Source organism: Protomyctophum parallelum (genome assembly GCF_964188405.1).
Source record: "Protomyctophum parallelum genome assembly, chromosome: 10".
Lineage (NCBI taxonomy): Eukaryota > Metazoa > Chordata > Actinopteri > Myctophiformes > Myctophidae > Protomyctophum > Protomyctophum parallelum.
In genome coordinates this window covers 38,710,015-38,728,931 of record NC_139704.1, presented here as the reverse complement: position 1 = coordinate 38,728,931, position 18,917 = coordinate 38,710,015, and the positions used below count along the sequence as shown (strand labels likewise).

Below are 18,917 nucleotides of genomic sequence, written 5' to 3'. Positions count from 1 at the left end.
CCAGGTGCATGTGTGTACACACACACACACACACACACACACACACTTGAAATGTTTATGTCTGCATGAATCAGAAGTACAGGAATACTTTGTACAAAGGACATAAACACTGCCAGTGCAGTCAGACAATATAGGAGAGCAGCCAGTTACAAAGTGCATAGAAGGCACACACATTGTTACATACAGTATAGTTGACATACTTGTCAGACACAGCCGATATAAATCATGGATAGATGAAACAACGCCTCCTCCAAATTGAGCGGCTACCTATAATGGACGATACTGAGCAGTAGCCTACCTTGTTATAGGGACACTTCACCCTTTTTGCAAAATAACATATGTTAATGAAGTTTAGAAGATTTAGAACACTTTCCTGTGGGTCTTTATTTTAGATTTTAGCAGTGAGTCCAGTGTCTCTGATGTCATTGACACCATTTGTAGGCCACTGCCTCAGAGTTAGACCCTAGCCACTCCAGGGTAACGTCGGCCCAGTAGCACATGTTTAGGTCTGGCCAGTCTGACCACCTACTTCGAATGTGATCAACCGATAATCACCAGTAGGTTACCCATCAAGACGATCTGTAGTCTGGGAGCCTACTGGCTGCGATTAGGAAACACGGAAGTGACTGCGCTGCTCCGCGCTTGCGGTTATGTTTAGGTTAGGGTATGAGGTGGGTTGTCGTTCACAGTAGGCTCCCAGCATGTGCAGTACGTTGATAAGATCGTGTTTTGCTCCGACAGTCATTAGACCGCCGCAAGCACGGGAGCAGCGCATGTTCGAGTGGTAGTCCGACCGTTGTTCTAGCATGTCGGACTAATGCTCCGTCGAAATTACGTTCGGATTGATGATCGGTTGATTTTTACTCGTAACCGCTAGTCTGACCACAATACCAAAGCCAGGAGAGCGACTGTCCAGCTTTACGTTCGGTTTCCTTTTGTCTTTGTGGTCCCTACCACACGCCAGGGGGACCTTACGTCTTTTTAGGTCCAAGAAAATAGAAGAGCGGGCAAGCCTTCTCACATACTGGTCGTCACTGTTCAGCATATTCGATAGACTAGACCTGTATGTGCCCGTCGGCCACCGGCCTACTTGAGAACAATGCAACTTGGGAACCTTTGTCATAGCACCCGTTTTAACTACTGTATCTGTCTGTGTCCCTTTTGTGCCCATACTGTATATGGAGATATCTGTAGTATGCAATACCTGTCACAGCAGCCATTTTTACTGTCTGTCTGTGTCCCACATGGAGATCTCTGTATCTGTCTGTCTGCCTGGGTGAAGAGTGCAAACTGCCTGTGAAAAGTGGGGTGGTTAAGTAATCAATTGGCAGGTGTGGGGTTGCCTTGGCAATCAGTTGCCTGAGGCAGAGGCTGGAAATTTGCACAGGTGAGAGGATTTACAGTAGGCTGATTATGCCCACTGACCAGAGCCTTTTCTCCTTCAGCGCCACCTGGTGGTCACCAGTTTAGGCTCAGAGTGCCAATTCTCCCATTATAAAGAAAGAAAGAATTTGTAATTATATTATGCATGTAATGTGCATGTCATGAATTCCCAAGGGAGAGACGTCTTGTCGTCCGTGGCATCCATTACAAAGACGTCAATTAGACCTCTTGTCGTTCGTGGCACGTGGGTCCGACCGACTCTATACCGGGCTGCCGGGCACTGCACTCCCTGTGGGGGTGTGGAACGCGTGTGTCGAATTTGGAAGTCGGTGGGGCGAACTGTTCATGCGTGCATTACAATCGTACACACACGCAGACACAGAGACGTGGCGCATTTATAGTAGGATGGGAGAGCCTCGTAGCAACACACACACCTGTGTTCCATGCCACCTCAGACATGACTAATAGGCCTCACCTGATTGGTTCAAGGTGTTCTTTGTTTTTGCCAAGAGGTTATTCTTTATTGTTACATCTTGTGCACAGGTACTATTTCTTTTAGGCTATCTTCAGACAACATATTACAGTACATCATCAGTAGGCAGGTTTGGTCAAAGCGGGTTTCTGAACTGTCCACAGCCCAGCAATGAGGCACAGAGTGAGCAGACAGAACCTATGTTGTTTTATACAGTACTTAACTGTATATACAGTAGAGGGTATGCGCGTGACATCATTATACCTAGAAGTTATGCAGGATGTAAAAATCTACTTTCTGGCTTTGACAGCCCATACATCCAAAAGTCCTATCTGATTGCATTAAAGGACCACTTCACAAAACCACTTCTTTTCTACTCGGTCTGTGTCTCACAGGAGGGCTGTTGGCAGCTAGGGCCCGTCCACCAGTGACATCATCATTAGGCAGATTTGTTTTTGAACAACAGATTTTTATTATCGTGAGAACGATGGCTTCCATTCCCCATTGGATTCCCCAGACTGAGGAGGAAAAAAATGTGCCATTTTATCATGATTATTAGTGAGGACCTATTATATGAAGATAGGTTGAAAAGTGGTGAAGTGGTCCTTTAAGCAACGTTAAACGATGTTAAACTCACTTTGCCACTCACTTTATGCATGTGCACACCTCTATAGCAACATCTAAAATGACACAGACTGTCCCCTGGATTGAAGGGGTTAATTAACATATCCAGGCTTACCCTTCTTGAACATATTAATAGTTGGACTTTTGCAGTCCGTCGCGGTGCAACATCTGCTCGCCTGTTGTATCATTGAGTCATGCTCGCAGGGAAACAACATCATCCAAATTGCACATGATGTCACCAAACAATCATCCTGTTGTTCTGTGAAATCAGATTACGCTTGCTTTTATTTATCCGCGAGCATAATTAGTTTGTCACTTTGTGTCTCCTTATCAGGTGCGTGCGTCGTTACGAGAGCCACGTGAACCGCTGCCATCCGTGCGGCTCAGCCATCTCTCCATGTGGACGCTTCATCGCCTCAGGCTCTGAAGACAACTGTGTAAGTCACTGCTTAAAGGGACACTTCACCCATGCAATAAAGTATAAAGAGATAAGGATAATCAGATCTGACTCTGACTTAGCCTGGTTAATAAACCAGACCGAATCAGCCGTTGGCAAAAGAAATTGCCTACCGGCGGATTTCGGTCTGGCGAGGCTCAATTGTACGCCCATTTTCTACACACGAGAACGTGTGCGCCCAATAGGGACACGGTATGCAATATGGGCGGGCTTTGGTACAGTGACGTTCAATGCTTGAGACCTTTGACTGACAGTAGCTCTGACCAATTGCGTCAAAGAGAAAATGTTTCCCTGGAAATGAAATCCAAGCTGAGCCTCCCCAGACTAATATCCCGCGGATCCGTGCGATATTAGTCTGGTTTATTAACCAGGCTAACTCTGACTATAAACCACTTGAACCCCAGGTGCCCAGCATAAACCAAACATCTACAAACTTGCGTGTCGCAGCGCGCTGTGAACTCATGGTAGCCCTGGACTGAAGTGTTTTACGCACATTCTCCATTTTTACAGTCCTTACGCCTACACAAATGTTCAGATTACAAATATGAAGTGCTCACTCCAGGGCCATGGATGTTATAATTCTGCTAGGGCGGGTATAAGTACCGGTATCTTCCGTATTGTTCAATAAAAAGCAAAGTTCAATCCGTTTTTGGCCATGCACTTTCAACTATGCGCCCCTATCGGCATGCAGATACATTATAACTCTGATAAAATGGCCACCGATCGGATTAAAAAGCTTTTTATTGAATAATGCGGAAGACACCGGTACTTCTACCCACCCGAGGAGGATTGTATATCCGTTACAACGTTGTAAATGGGGAAAAGTGCGTAAAACAGGTTGAAGTTTCACCATGACAGACCAGCGCCATGTGAACCATGGCTAAATCGTCTCGTATACATAATAATAAATCAACTTTCCGAGGGCGACTGAACGATTGCGTTCCAGATGTCCTCCTGATGGATTTGTCTTGGTTTGTCAATATTTCCATCAATCAACAAACCGCTCAGAAAGTGATCCAAAGGATCGTATGCTATTATAACCCTATGGGGGAGACCATTTTCTTTACCCCAGGCTAAAACCGGATGTGACGTTTGTGGGCGTTCCTGTCTACCTTCATGTCAGCCCTCCCCTATCCACAAGGAGGATACACTGTCTTGCTGAGAGTCTCGCGACCCATTGTCTTGGTCGCAAGTCTCGCGACCCATTGTGCCATAGATGGCAGTCATATCAAAATGGGAATCCGTGCCCAATATCAACTGGTTGTAATGTACAGTAGAAACACACATACTGTACTGGCCCAACAATGGCTTGTAGATCATGTCTATCACACACAATTGGAAACAAATTGCAAATCACTTCTTTATATTGTAGCAGACCCTGTCTAGCACACGTAGCGGTAACCTTTTCACGAGACAACTCTAAAGTCCTGGGGGAAAAAGACAAAAACACCCTCTACAGACACTTGCCTTTCATCTCTTTTATATAATCAGTTTTATAGAAAATAAAATGCAAGACACGTTCTGTGCAAATAATTTACGAGCTGGTATCCATTTAAAAGTCAGACTGAGTTATGACATCTGCATCTTCAGCAACTTTAGTGTTATAGGCAGTCTAGTATTATATTATAAATACAATGATATACTATATATATGTATATATATATATAGTATGTATACTATACTATGATTTTGGTAATGCTTCACATTTCTTAAAGATGGAGTGCCATGAGTTTTTTTCCACCCTAAAACATGATCATCAGGTATTATTGTTATATAAGGAGGAAGAATATATAAAAAAAAGTACAGCAGTATTTGTTAAAATTTCATTATTATGTGGACACGCCCACCAGTTCATAAAGTATGCCTGGTTTGCCTGATGGGTGAACTGAAGCTGCACCCACAACTGTTGTTGTATGGGGAACGGATGATATTGTGATGTCACTATATCACTGTTCTTTTCATTGGCTCGTTTGACTGTCAAGGTTTCAGCCTCCAGGAAGAAACCTTAAATACAAAGGGAAGACATTGCACATACAGTAACAACCTCACCTAGGCTAGTGGTCTAATGAAGTACTGTCACCTCAAAACATGGAAACAATACAAAAATCACGGTACTCCATATTTAAGTACGTTATTTATGACAAGTATGAAAACATATTGTATAATAATTTAATGAAATGTAAATTAACATTTAGATAAATAAATATAGAAGTGCTAGTTAACCTTAGTTCATACTTTATAGGCATTATGTTAGATATTGAGTTGGAGTTCTCTTATAGAAGTTGCATTGCCTGGCATTGTGATTTGAGGATGATACAGTGTTGAGTCATTGCAGACAGAATGATGCACGTGTGTGTGTGTGTGTGTGTGTGTGTGTGTGTGTGTGTGTGCGTGCGTGCGTGCGCGCACACACACACACACACACACACACACACACACCGAACAATGAGAGCTTTTTCTGGTCAAGCCTGTCATTTATTAAACTGTACCAGCTCAGTGGCTTTGTGGTTAGAATGTCTGCCCTGAGACTGAGAGGTCAGGGTTCAATCCCCAGCCAAGTCATAACAAAGACTATAAAAATGGTACCCATGCCTTCCTGCTTGTCCCTGTGTGACACACTACTGTAGGTCTGAAGTGGTATAGTGTGCAATATTTGCCTCTGAGATGTAGTGGCATAAAAGTATTGGAAATCCTCCAGTAAAGTAAAAGTACCCAAGAATTGTACTGTCCAATTGTACTTAAGTACAATACTTGAGTAAATATACTTAGTTACTTTACACCACTGGGTACTTCTCCAGTACATCACGCTGCCTCACTACAGAAACAGGAGATAGGCTCCTGCCGTATGGGCCCCACGGCTACTTACTGTCAGTTATTGAGCATATTATATGCTCTCTCGCAGACGGGAGGATGTACAGTACTGAACACAACATAATCCATTTTAATCTATTTTCGGCAAAGACATTCATTTTTGAGGGAAGAAGTTGAGCTGACCTAGTAGCGAGCCCTAGGGGAACTCCGGTCAACGAAGTGGTTAAGAAGAAAGGGTTACGAGCTATAAAAGAGTCAAATTGATGAGGGTGCACTCGGCTTTCGCTCAGATGTTTTCACAGAAGGTTCTCCTTCGTAAATTAGCCCTGTTAACACATCTTAGCATAACAATTTGATGACCATTGAGTGCAGAGAGAATGTGACCTTTGCTGTTCAGGGCTTCTCTACGTCGCCCTCAGACGAGCCCTCCATCGGCGTCTCCAGTCATCTCGGTTCTCCATACATCTGGCCAGCTCATTTGTGCTTTCTGCACCAGCATCTTTCTTTAGTACGTCCACATAGGTAGTTGTGGGACGTCCTCTCGATCGATGCCCGTCTGTTGGTTCCCACAGTACAAGCTTTTTGGCCGGGAGTTCTTGGTGTCGGTGGCAGTGGCCAGCTAGTCGCATCCTCCTTACTTTGTACTGTTATACTAATCCAAAACGAATTGCCTCAAAACCCCCTTCTCTGATTGTAAATCTGTATTGTAGGTCAATGTAAAACTTCTACGCCCTTTTGATTTACATTATGTGTCACCGTTTGCCAAACATATTTGTTAGCCAAATCATTTTGCCAGATGAGCCCCGGATCAAATGCTGCTATCTTAGTCCTGTTTGTGTCTGTTCAGCTTGCGCGTTCATTTAGAATGATTGTTTCTCCGGAAGGCATAAAACGTCACAGTGTTCTGACTCTTACTGAATTCTGCTTGGAGGATGGAAGATGGCAGGAAAACAGTGGCATATACCCCGATATCACTTTTCACCTTCCACTTGAGGGTAGGACAGAATTCGTGCTCGACTCACAGATCTGTATTTGGACACGGGCCTTTTTCCATAGAAGTCAAATTCAACATTCATGTCGAAGCAGAACTCTTTAATTACTTTTCCAGACTTCGCCTGATACTCACTTTCAAAGCATCTCACAAGACGGCCTCCCTTTTCCCTATCCATCTCTCCTTTCTTCTGGTGTATGTGTTTGGTGAAAGCAACGGAATAATATATGAACGCTGCTGCTCATTATTAATTGTGTGGACTCTGCAAAGCACAGACATTTGAGAGCATCTCTGTCGAGATCGGACGTTTCCAGCGTTTCTTGGAAGCTTGACGGAGCGTATGGTAGTGAGCTGTGCCGTGCTTATTTGTTACTACCCTGAGACTTCCATAAGCCAGAGGCATTTGTACTTGTCTCGATATTTCACAAAACAATCATGGAAAAAAGGACCTCCATACTCTAGAATGACTCCCAAGATCATATTACACATTTTCCACCAAAACTAAGGCTCAAGACATGCAGAGGAAATGCACATGCTTCAGTAATCAGTAGTACCCTATTATATGTGATTTTAGTAGAGTGGTCAGGGGTTCCCAAACTTTCCATGACAAGGACCCCCACATAGCCATATAGCCTCTGGCTATAGCCCCCTTTTGTGAAATGGCCTTTTTTTCTTTTATTGATGCAAAAATACCCCATCTACAAGCTCATATTGCGTGGCATGATTGTGAGCTTGTAGATCGCCTATTTTGGGGTATAAAAAAGTACAGTTTTGGTGCTTTTTGAAAATTCAATGAAAATAAATGAAACTTCAACCTTTTATTTAACCAGGCAAAACAGGCCAAGAACAAAATTCTTATTTACAACTGGCTTGGCAAAAGGCAAGGCCTTTGCTCAAGGACTTTTTCCCAAGGGGGATACATTGGGTCAAAACAATAAAACAACACAATGTAAATCATTTACAAAACAGTTGAAAATCCACATAATAAATCCAAATTAAACGAATACGAAGAAGACAACAAATAAACATGGCTAACAGTCTGAGGGACACTTCTGTCACCATGACATAAGACCAGGTCGAAAGTCGTCAAACTAACACCGTAATCTAATACTACAGTATGTCACACGGCGAGAAGCAGGAAGGCGTTGGGTACCATTTTTATAGTCTTTGTTATGACTTGGCTGGCGATTGAACCCTGACCTCTCTGTCTCGTGCTGCTGGTATGAAATGCTTGCCCTGTCTGCAGCTTTCATTACACAGTAGCTGGAGTTGGTTGGGCTTGACGTGCCAGGACAGCTTGTACACAACCCAAAACCTATCTGGTCTCACGTGGTATGAGATTGTAATCCATTGCCTGGAAGACAATAGGTTAGGGGAAGGGGACTAACAAACCAACTCCAAACACACCGGAAGCCAGAAATGGTGGAAGGTTGGGCTTGGGGCTAGCAACCCCAACTCGTAAAAACCTCGTATGCTACAGAAACCGCAAGAACACCAAACACTACCACCAACAAACTCCAGACATTTGTCAACAGGTGCCTAAGGCGCATTCTGAACATCAGGTGGCCTGATAAAATATCAAATGCCAGCCTGTTGGAGAAAACCAACCAAAATGCCATCAGCCAGGATGTGAAGAAGAGAAAGTGGGGGTGGATTGGACATACCCTCCGAAAACCTACTGACAACTGATCACTAGGCAAGCACTGGACTGGAACCCACAGGGCAAAAGAAGACCTGGAGAAGATCAGTGGAGAGTGAGGCAAAGTTGACCGGATTATCGTGGGCCCAGCTGAAGAAAACCGCTCAAAACAGAGTCCGATGGCGGGGTGTGATTGCGGCCCTATGCTCCACCTAGGAGCCTACAGGAGTAAGTCAATGACTTGGCTGGCGATTGAACCCTGACCTCTCAGTCTCAGGGCAGACATTCTAACCACAAGGCCACTGAGCTGGTACAGTTTAACAAATGACAGACTTGACCACACACTGTGTGTGTGTGTGTGTGTGTGTGTGTGTGTGTGTGTGTGTGTGTGTGTGTGTGTGTGTGTGTGTGTGTGTGTGTGTGTGTGTGTGCGCGTGCGCGTGCGTGTGCGTCGCGTGCAGAATTGCTTTCATCTTGGGTTTAATATCATGACGTGAGCTCATCAACCGGAATGACCTTCACTCATATCGTGAAACTCAGTTATTTGTAGGCCTGCAGCTTTGGTTTGTTAGTTCAACATGCAAACAATGTGCATATGTCATGAATGATGCACGGGTCATGGTTCAGACCCCCTGCCCCCCGCCTGCCTCAGTTGTTGTTGATATTTACTGCTGCATCTGGCAAGAATGAGGCCATGTGTGCATGTCTGGGGTCATGTGCTACTGAGACACACCTAAAGACCCCCTCTTCCCCCCACGCTGTCTAACTAGGGTTAGGGTCCCCTATGTGTTACTGAGACTCACCTAAAGACCCCCCCTTCCCCCCAAGCTGTCTAACTAGGGTCCTATGTGCTACTGAGACTCACCTAAAGACCCCCTCTTCCCCCCAAGCTGTCTAACTAAGGTTATGGTCCCCTATGTGTTACTGAGACTCACCTAAAGACCCCCTCTTCCCCCCAAGCTGTCTAACTAGGGTCCTATGTGTTACTGAGACTTACCTAAAGACCCCCTCTTCCCCCCACGCTGTCTAACTAGGGTTAGGGTCCCCTATGTGTTACTGAGACTCACCTAAAGACCCCCCCTTCCCCCCAAGCTGTCTAACTAGGGTCCTATGTGTTACTGAGACTCACCTAAAGACCCCCTCTTCCCCCCAAGCTGTCTAACTAGGGTCCTATGTGTTACTGAGACTCACCTAAAGACCCCCTCTTCCCCCCAAGCTGTCTAACTAGGGTCCTATGTGTTACTGAGACTTACCTAAAGACCCCCTCTTCCCCCCAAGCTGTCTAACTAGGGTCCTATGTGTTACTGAGACTTACCTAAAGACCCCCTCTTCCCCCCAAGCTGTCTAACTAGGGTCCTATGTGTTACTGAGACTTACCTAAAGACCCCCTCTTCCCCCCAAGCTGTCTAACTAGGGTTAGGGTCCCCTATGTGTTACTGAGACTCACCTAAAGACCCCCTCTTCCCTGACATTTGTTAGGACCACTGCTTTAGACAGGAGACTCCCTGCCCAAAGACCCTCCTAGGGAGCTCACTTGAAACTCTTTTCAGGGAAACTATAATAAAGAACAGCTGCAGGAATCTGATGAGTCGCCGTCTGGTAACAAACATCCCCACATCTGGATGTATCTGCGCCCATGGCGCTGCCGAAAGAACGTGGCTTGAAACACATCACTTGCGTTCACAGCCAAAATGGAGAACTGGGCTGCACTGGTTACAATTCACCGCTAAAAGACAACAACTCACTTATATGAGCTCACGCTAGCTAGATAGCGTCTGGTATAGCACTTTGTAATCTGATGTGTACATTTTATCCATCTTATTTATTGCAGGCCTATGTGTATGACATCGGCAGTAGTAGCTACATCCACAAGCTTCAGAGACACTCTCAGTCAGTCCTCAATGTGACCTTCAATCCTGCCATGCCAGAGGTGAGTAGTATTGGCACATCTATACCTTTTCTGCTCTGTATTTTAATGCAACAGGTTTCCCATTTACAATTTTGTTTGCCAGAGGTTATGGCTATTTAGTGGTCCTAGTACCCCTGATTTAAAATCTCCAGTCTTCCTATAATCTTCAGGGGAATCACTTGCACCCCAGATGTCGCACGTTGACCCACAAATAAAAGGAATGAAAAGTCCTCATAGGACATTGTACATTGTTCTTTTCAGAACAATGTACAATTTAGGCATTTATCAGACGCTCCTAAAATGGGCTCGGAGTATAAAAAAAACTTCCACCATGTTCTTTTGGAAGAGCCGAGGAATTCAGTGATAACGGTATCCATTATCAACTGCATGGGGGAGTCAGGCCTTTAAGAACAAAGTGAGGTGTTACATAGTAACTCTCTCTGTTCTATGACCTCTGTGCCAGGAAGTGTCAGGATGTAGGGAGTCTTTTCCGGGATTCACATATTTGAGGGGATCTGCTGGTATTCCACAGAGAGCGTTCAAACACCATGCCAAATAGCACGCTAAGCCTCCTTGTCTGTCACACACTCAACAATGCATTCTACATATGCTCAGTGGAAGTTACATTAATTTGCCTTTCACTCTGTTTAGGCAATCAGAAAGTTTGATTCCTTTCATGGCCATTAGACTTAAAGCTGCAATCTGGGACATTTTGGTGAATACCACGTTGTCATTTTGTCATCTGTATGGTAGACGTACTAAGAGTACGGTATGTTACTACAATATACAGTAACTAGTACATCTGCAGTGCTTGGAGGTGGTCTCCCTACTCTTCTATTGAGTAGGGAGCCCACCACACACACAGATGGACAGGGGCGAAAGAAATGTTTCCTGGCCTTCCGGCATAGCTTGGAGATATTTAGGTAATATGAATAGTCGCAACTTTGTTAAGTTTTTATTGTCTTGATGCCACTAATGATGTTTTTTGCGGAGCTCCAAGATAATTAAAATTACAGTACATTGAGAGAACCAGCTCAGTGGCCTTGTGGTTAGAGTGTCCGCCAATGCCTCCCTGCTTGACACTCAGCATCAAGGGTTGGATTGGGGGTAAGTCCCTGCGACATACTAGCGTCATGTCCAGGGGGTGTACTTGTACATCAAGCTGCCTCACGCTACAGAAACAGGAGATACTGTAGGCTCCTGCCCTATGGGCCTCATGGCAAGGCTACTTACTACATTGAGAGACTTGAGTGAATGGGTGTTAGTTCTTCTTTGTCTTCGTGAGGGGACTTTCAAGTTGAAATGCACTGCATACTTTTAAATTAACAGGGGAAACCCAAAGTCCAGTTGTCCAACAGCATGTTATTGATCAAATCTCAAGGCACACACCTGTGTATGTCGATTTAAAAGATTATAATTTTCAATTTAAAATATTATAAAAAAAAAAAGGTGCTTCAAGATCATTCGATTGATCCAAAAGGTATCCAATAGAATAATCACTACGAAAGGAATCGACAGTTGCAGCCCGAGTCTACTGGGCCGTACAGCTTTGGTCATATACGTAGCCTATGGTTTTGTCTGTTGCTCCAGCCCTCCACCTGGCCTGTGAAACAGCTGGAGAAAGCATATCTCACTGCTCAGAATACATGACACTCCGGGATCCCCACAGAATTTGGCAGGCCAAGATCATTTCACCGTAACTCATCTATAGGCCTAGATCTGCCCAAAGGATTGCTGTGTAGATACCACATTCCTTAAGATCGGGAGGACAAACACAACCCTGGAAAGCAATCTCCAAGTCCAATGTCGCCACCACCGTTCGCCATCTGTCACTCACTTTAGACATTTAACCCATTAAGACCTGCGTTTTTCATCTTCCTTTTCCAGCAGGACCTGGCACCGGGTTCATGTGTTTGGTCCGACGGAGCATTGGTCCGAACGACAACCTACCTCAAACCCTCACCCTAACCCTAACCTCCCACGGGGCAGCACACCTAAACCTAACCCCAACCCTCTCCCGACCCCCAACGCACCTCGGACCAATGCTCCTTCGAACCAATGCTCCGTCGGACCATAGTATGCCTCCCCTTGGCACCTGCCCACAGAGTCAAAACTACTAGTAACTGGTGTACTGATCCATGGCATTACTGTGCTTAACTGACCAGCCTGCAACTGGCCTGACCTGAACCTCACAGAGATTCTAGGTTGGATTGTCAAGAGGAAGGTGTGAAACATAAGACTGAACAATACAAATGGATATAGGCCTGTGTCTGTTATCAAAGCAAACCTGGGCTTTCACAACACCTCAACAGTGACAAAGGCTGATCACCTCCATGCCACGCCCCATTGATGAAGTAATTAGTTCAAAAGTAGCAGTAGTAGTAGATATTCTCTGAATTTCCTTGAAGCAGCATGCTAAGCAAAATCAGAGAACATTCGCAAAAACCCCCATGAGCATACAAGAACAGGCACATATCAAGACTGTTAATGGGATTAACTTGAGTCAAGCAGACTATATGCCATGCAGACTCTGATCAAAAGGTGGAGGCTGGGGTGATGGAGGCAAGTTTGGCAGCAGCAGCGGCATCTGTGAAGCAATGGAAGCAGAGCTATTGTGTAGCAGTGAGCCGTATTTAAAGGGACCACCTTGTTGAGCGAATGAGGCGTGACTGGAGTATGGAAGTGTGACGTAATGATCAGCTGAGATGTGAATGAGAATAGGAGCTAGGCTGATCAATACAATCAGCTGACTGACAGCTGATTACAGGCATGCAGACTAACGTCACGCGTCGCTGTATAAACTAACTCTGAGCTTCATTTGTGTCTGCGTGTGCATTCATGTGCACATATTTCTGTATATATTAGCCGTAATGTCTATCATTAAAATTATAAAGTGTCATAGTTGGCCACATGAACGCTTCAACATGGCATTGTGATCTTGTAGATCTGTTTTTGGCGAACATATTTAGTGCAGAGGGGAAAATAGTGATGGAGAACAATGTTGTATTGCCGCAAAGAAGAAATTAGGTGCTGAATGTCAGTGTTCTTTATTGTTGTGCTTAGATGACTAAATGCTGAAATAAACATGGTCTCTTTAAGTTAAAAACACTGGCGTGATCTGAACAGGGATGGATATCCTTAGAAATACAGTCACTCTGGTAGCTCCACGCCAAAGACAACGCACACTTATAAAAGCGTGAGGCTGTTTGCAAATACTTTTGTCTATCTTGAATTGTCATTACAGAAAAAGTGAAACAAAATATGCTGCATTAACAGTTTCCGTGCCGGGAATGGATTACTCCAGGTTAATGTCGCTGCCGTATCGGACATACCCGCCTTTTGTTTTATGTGTTTAATCCGCCGTAATGTAATGAATCAAAAGAAAATCCGTCTTCGTCGCGGAGTATGAGACTGGATGCCTTCGCTGTGATGACGAAACCGGAAATCGTCACATGCTGTGGGCTGCTAGGGCTTCTGGGAAATTGAGGCCAATGGAAATGCATTGGGTGCAACGCCTCATTGAAACCAATCTTGTGTGCGTCTTCCGGGTGCACCAAGATGGTGGATGCTACACACAGATCATAACAAACCACGGGAGCTTTTTTTGATGGATTTTCGCGGATTAAAAGCCCAAATAATTCAGCGTATGCTCTAAAGGTAATACAACAATCTCGGCAGTGAAGGGGGGTTGATTAAAATGCGGGTTAATCGTAAAAAACAGTCAAACTGTTAAACCAGCATCCGTCCATTGTCTTAATGCCGCAAAGCTATCAGAACCTTCCTTACAGTGGAGCAATTCCTAAAGGATACATTTTATGGTTGAGTTAAAACTCTCCTGTCGATCTGGAAATAACTCCCTCTAACCACTTTTTTGTTTCCCTATACGCTTGGCCCACTCCTTTGACCCTCTAATCCAAATATCTTTGCTGAAAATAGATGCGGTGCATGTTGAACTTGTTGAAATTTTCGCACAATATTTGCGCCAAATGTTCGTCTATTATGACATGGCCAGTAATCTGGTTTGTAGATTGGAGCTTGATTTAAGTCTGTTTTATTCTTTATCGCTCGTCTGTGTCATGTGGCAAAAATAGCAGATCTGCAAGCTCAGGACGGGCCACGTGTTCTGAGCTTGTAGATCGACTATTCTTTGCCGCGTGACACCATAAGTAGAACTGAGGCTTTAAAGTGCACGCATGTGTTTCGAATCGACCGTGTAGTTCCATTCGGATCAACTTCACATTGATGCCTTCAGATTCCCCAAAGGCTGAAAGTGGAAATTGTGATCCATGGCCTTTTTACTGGCTTGATTACGGTGATCTGCGTTCAAAGAGTTCAAAGACACACTTCATCAGTCAGAGCATGTTTTCCCTGCACCAGAAACCTTGTACACATTTCTCAGAAAGGACAGAAAGGACATGCTCATACCTTGAGCTCTGAGAGATGAGGAAACTTTAACACTACAGACCAAACATCTATTGGGTTTTTCCAACGCGAGATTCCAAAACCCATGAGATAACTGATAGGATCAGATCACGTATTAAGTTCCGTCAACAGTTTGGAGCTAAACAAATCTGCTCAAAGGTATCATTCTAGGTAACGAGATACGTTCGAAAGAACTTTTTGTTATGAGAAAGAAACTTTCCTTGGCTGTAACATGTGAGTTTGTGAATTGTTTTGTTTTGTTTTAAATACAGCTCAGAAGTAAAAATCTAGTATCCAGTTCAGTATTTAAGTCCGACGTCATTTTGTAATGCTACGTTACGTCCGGGTCCAAGTGGCACCAGCTCCCGTCCGCATCTCATTGTAAATAGAATATCTAAACACGTGAATCTTTTTACAATGACGTTATTTTTCAGAAAGGAAGCCATTGAGGGTTAAAATGGGTCTTAATGCTTCCAACTCGAGTAGAATTATACAAGTTTTGTACAAGTGTCCATGACAAAGAAAATATATGATGTGGAGACAATAAAGACTATTATTATCATTATTATTGAAGGTGGTAACAGTCCATTTGCTCAGTACAATATTGTATAATACAATAATTCGGGGCATATTTAGAATGTGTGCAGGCTTGAGTATGTTGAATCTAGTTTGCAATTAATGAGGATTTAGTTGACACAATGAAATTAAATGGCGATAGTATTCCGTGTGGGGCAGACGGCCCGTCACAGTCAGATTTGGGAGAGCAGCAGCTTTGTTGTTGCGAGGAAAGCGGTAAAATGAGACAAAACAATGGAAACAACCAAATATAATGTCAACAACTTATACCCACAGTATACTTAATTGACCAGGATCCCCCTGGGCTCTATACTTGGTCCACTCCTTGTTTTCATTTACACCAAATCTCTTCACCAAAATTGAAGATTTTACAGACTCAGACTACACTCACTACAGTATCGCATCACGATAGATCGCTTATTTTCCGTGAATGTTTGTCCCCAGAATAGGGGGACATAACAGGGCATCGGGATGCCAAAATCCATCAGAGTTTCCTCGGTGTACCTTCCCATGTTTTCTGCGTGTGTCTGGTATCGTATTGCAGGGACAGGAGCCCGCATGCTTCCTCAAGAAATCCCATTACTTGCCATTTTGTTAATGGCGGTGGAAAACGCTGTGTCAGGTGTCTCCTAGAAAGTAGTGTTTATTTATTCCTGCAAAGCCCAACATGGGGTTTGGTTTACTTAAATGCCACTCAGCAAAACTGCTGTTTTTACTGAGCTTCTGTCTTCCCTGCAGTGGACAGTAGACAGTAAGAATGACGAGGAGCAATTAGTGGAACTATCTAATAGTCCTTGTGCAGAATATATGGCAATAATCAGTCCTGTCAGCATAGAATATGTCCAGTTCCTACTGAATTTATCAACTAATCAAGCAATCTAATCTATACAGTAAACTCACATGGCATTGCTTGTTGTCAAGCTATATTTGCTGTGCAACAACATCATACAACTAATTATAAAATAGCTTTTAAGTGTTTAAAATTAGAGAATTTGTTTTCCCCCTAAACCTTGTAGGGGTTGAGTTGAACTAAAATCACACCATAAATTAAATCACCACACCTGTTTTCAATAGACTGTATATTCAAGAACTACCCTCACGGCGACAGTTAGCTGTGCACTGTCATGTCCCTGGAAGTGATCTGAAGTGTCACTTCACACGCTAGCGTGGAGCGTCAGATTAGGGCTGCTTATTACACTAGTGAGTTTGTCGTGGTAAACTGTCTGGTCCAGTTGCTTGTTGAGGTTTTTCCTGGATGCAATTAGCAGACAGCTGGGACCTGTCACATGCATTCCACCCCTGCACAACTACCTTTTTGTGAGAATTTCTGCCCACCCAGAGGGACAGATCTGTTGTTCATCAGTGACTGAAAAAGGAACTACTGTGTGTGTGTGTGTGTGTGTGTGTGTGTGTGTGTGTGTGTGTGTGTGTGTGTGTGTGTGTGTGTGTGTGTGTGTGTGTGTGTGTGTGTGTGTGTGTGTGTGTGTGTGTGTGTGTGTGTGTGTGTGTGTCTGTGTCTGTGTCTGTGTCTGTGTGTGTCCGTCCAAATAAAGGATGTGGATGATTAATGGTTGTATTACCATGTTATCATCTTGTTTGAGTCTCAACGTTTGGAGCTTGGGGGAAGAGCACACTAATGCGAATAACAAATCATCTACCTGGAAAAGACTCAATGCAAGCACCGTTTGTGGAACATCTTATATCAAATAGAACAGGAAATTAAATTAACTGCGATACAAGCTGAACCCATCTCCTCTCAAGTAATAACTTTGTGATGTCCATAGTGAGGCCTACTGTATCATGTTACCATACAAAGGTTATTGAAAAGATGAAATGTTGGAACGATTGGATGCACTTCAAATGGACTTGAATATTAAAGGTAGGGTAAGTGATCTGTTTTTGTTAACAGTTTTAAGGCCGGGATTAAACGATCGTCTTTCAGGCTAGACTGCCTATGTTTAAAGTTACCTTTGAACAGCCATTGCACCGATCGCTGAGTTGCTTGTCATCCACTTTAAAACGGTGTAACCACAACCTTCCCTTCCCTTTGTATTTAGGGTTTCTTTCTGGAGGCTGAAACCTTAACAGTCAAATGTGCCAATGAAAAAAACTGTGATATGGTGACATCACAATATCATCCCCTCCCCTAACCTTTATCATACAACAACAGCTGTGGGTGCGGCTTCAGTTCAGGTGGACTACTTACGCCAACTCCGTTCACTTCATGTCGCCAGTCCTTCACAGTGACACACGCGTTACATGAACCACGCGACCGGGATGATTTCCAACCCCTCAATGTCGTGAATTCGGCGAGGTTAGCTCCAGAGCGAGGCAGCAGCACTAGTAATAATAATACCTGATGATAATGTTTTAGGGTCACACAGAATCACAGCACTCCATCTTTAAAATAAGTGTAAAATAGCTCTGTAAAATAGCTCTATATTCAGCTCTATATTCAAGCTTGTATGTCTGCTATTTTTGATAAATCGTTTAAAATGTGGCGCAAATCATTGAATATATATTTCAGAGCGAACATTTTTAACTAAAATATTTGCTTCTGGGGGGTCCCTGGAACTACATATTTTGAGATGGGGGTCCGTGGCCCAATAGAGATAATTCTGGGGGTCCTTGACATGAAAAAGGTTGAGCACCACTGACATATAGAAACATGGGTTTTTCAGAAAAAGCCTTTTTTTTATCGACCTCAGTCCAAAATGGGTTAAATGGGTACATACTCTCTCCTGATTGGATGAAACTGGCAGATGTGTTTTCTGTTTATCAAAGAGCCGGAGAGACAGGAAGACCCCTGTTATTGAACAAATGCTCTATATTAAAGGATCACTTCACCGCTTTTCAACTATGTTCATATAATTGGTCCTCACTAATTAATGTTTATGAGAAAATGCCAGCATTTTTTTCTTACTCAGTCTGTGTCTCATAGGAGGGCTGTGGGCACTTCAGAAACCTATCCACCAGTGACGTGATCGATGGGAAATCCAATTTAATGGAAACCGCAGGCTGTCTATTCCTGAAAAGTTGCGAAAATGGAAGCTATCGTTCTCACGATAATACAAATCTAAATATATATATTTTTTTTAATCTTATCTAAAAAACAATCTGCCTAACGATGGTGTCACCGGTGGACGGGTTGCTGAACTGCCCACAGCCCTCCTATGAGACACAGACCGAGTAGGAAACAATGGTGACATTTTATCATGAACATTAGTGAGGACCAATTATATGAAGATGGGTTGAAAGGTGGTGAAGTGGTCCTTTAACGAAAATATATCACTTAGCCTACCTGTGATGTAGCTTCTAGTGAAACATATGATTTGTAAGGTGGCCTACAGTATATTGCTGAATATAAAAAAACGTGTTCATTATGAAAGGATATGGATTCAACCCCCATGGCATCATGTTTGGCTTTGCGAAAAAGCCATGACCATGGCAAGACCCCCTAATGTTCAATAATATATATGACCATGGCGAGACCCCTAATCCTCTGTGGTCTGTTGATGACTGGAGCGCCTGTGGATTCCACATGGAACTCTTCTGCCAAAGTGGATAGATAGGCCAGAGCGACAAAGACAGTTCATTCTGAGCATCTGGAAAATCTGGGAAACCTTGAGGAGG

At 43.7% G+C, this 18,917-nt stretch overlaps 1 protein-coding gene across 1 annotated transcript in view; it reads left to right on the top strand.

Annotated features, from left to right (window-relative positions):
- wdr27 (WD repeat domain 27) overlaps nucleotides 1-18,917 on the top strand; it is a gene marked incomplete at both ends in the record, with an annotated part of 86,438 nt that overhangs the window by 53,414 nt on the left and 14,107 nt on the right. The window contains 2 exons of the mRNA XM_083775032.1: nucleotides 2,814-2,916; nucleotides 10,209-10,307. Of these exons, the coding sequence (XP_083631158.1) occupies nucleotides 2,814-2,916; nucleotides 10,209-10,307 (202 nt within the window). The remainder of the gene's footprint in view (nucleotides 1-2,813; nucleotides 2,917-10,208; nucleotides 10,308-18,917) is intronic.